General features: G+C 39.8%; 1 protein-coding gene across 1 annotated transcript in view; it reads right to left on the reverse strand.

Annotated features, from left to right (window-relative positions):
• LOC104497841 (sodium-coupled neutral amino acid transporter 1-like) overlaps positions 1-974 on the reverse strand; it is a 2,864-nt gene extending 1,890 nt beyond the window's left edge. Inside the window, exon 1 of the mRNA XM_010141137.1 lies at positions 538-974. Within this exon, the coding sequence (XP_010139439.1) occupies positions 538-717 (180 nt within the window). The 5' untranslated portion in view covers positions 718-974. The remainder of the gene's footprint in view (positions 1-537) is intronic.
• Between the last annotated feature and the right edge of the window lie 305 nt (positions 975-1,279).

The following is a 1,279-nucleotide window of genomic DNA, read 5'->3' on the forward strand; positions in this document are numbered from 1 at the left end:
GGGAGAGAGTTCTTGGTCAGGATTAGTCTGTAAGTGGGTTCAGAAATTCCTGTGTTTATTTTAACTGGTTCTTTATGTGACAACAAGCAGTGCATAGATCTGTCAGAAATTTTGCGGTCTCTGATGTAATGTCCTTTGAAATAATCCTTAAAATTAATTTGATATTTCAAAACTATAGGTATAAATGCATGTGCAATAGGATATTCGTCTGTTTCTAACATGCCTTTTGTGATCCTTCTGCATTTAAAAATGAACTTCACCTCTGAGCCTGCTCCAGTGAAGCAATATGAAGTAAGACAGGGCCCTTTTGGATTCAATTTAAAACAGATATAAGACCAAAAGTGATTCATTTATTTCCTGCAGGGACAACTTCTCCAGAAGTTCGTGGGAGTCTGGTATGGGAAAAGACTGATCCAGGCTCAAGCTATACTGCAGCTACAGCATCACTGTCTTCGGCAACTGCTGGACTGTGGTTTGAAGAAACATGACATGTACAGCCTTTAGTGACTTACAAACCGCGTGGAGCTTTTTACTTACGGTGAAAAACAGCACTGGCACCGTGAGTATCACCGCAACGATCACAGCCAAGCGCACGGTCAGGATGAGGATGTCATCTTTGCTCTGGTACTTGTGGAGCAGATCTGACTGCACATCGTCTATGGAAAAGACAGTAAGGTAAGTGTTCTGGCAAACAGGCGATTTGTTCAGAACAATCATTGCTTAACAACAGCCTTCTTGAACAACAAGTGATTTATCTGCAAACAAAAGAGCATGGAATGAAACAATCTTGAGTTAAAACAGTGCTTTGAACCAAATCCTAATGATCCCATTATTACAGATTAATCCTTTGGAGGCCTGGTTTAGGAATGCATCCTAATTCAAGCCAGCACATGCCTAAGTCTAAGGCAATTTTCACTGTAGGAAAGACAACAGTGAGACATATATGGAAGTTTGCTTACAAATACACATATATATATATAGAGTGAAATAAGTTATTTCTTATTGTTTCTGTGGGCTTTTTATTTTGTTAAATTTTCAAATGCTATAAAAATAACCACATGCACTGCAATGGCTGAACTTAATATAAACTACAAAGTTTTGAGCTAAATTAGTCTAAACAGCAAGTAAACTTCCAGTGAAAAGCAGTGCCTCTGTTCTCAACCAAGAACAAAGCCTATCTTGGGTCAGCTCTCAGCGGGATGCTCTGACATTTGCACTCAAATCCCTCAGCAGCTCCTCTAAGGGCTGCCCTGATGATTTTTTCTCTTGAGCCTGCCCG

This window comes from Buceros rhinoceros, unplaced genomic scaffold, assembly GCF_000710305.1.
Source record: "Buceros rhinoceros silvestris isolate BGI_N320 unplaced genomic scaffold, ASM71030v1 scaffold20368, whole genome shotgun sequence".
Taxonomy (NCBI): domain Eukaryota; kingdom Metazoa; phylum Chordata; class Aves; order Bucerotiformes; family Bucerotidae; genus Buceros; species Buceros rhinoceros.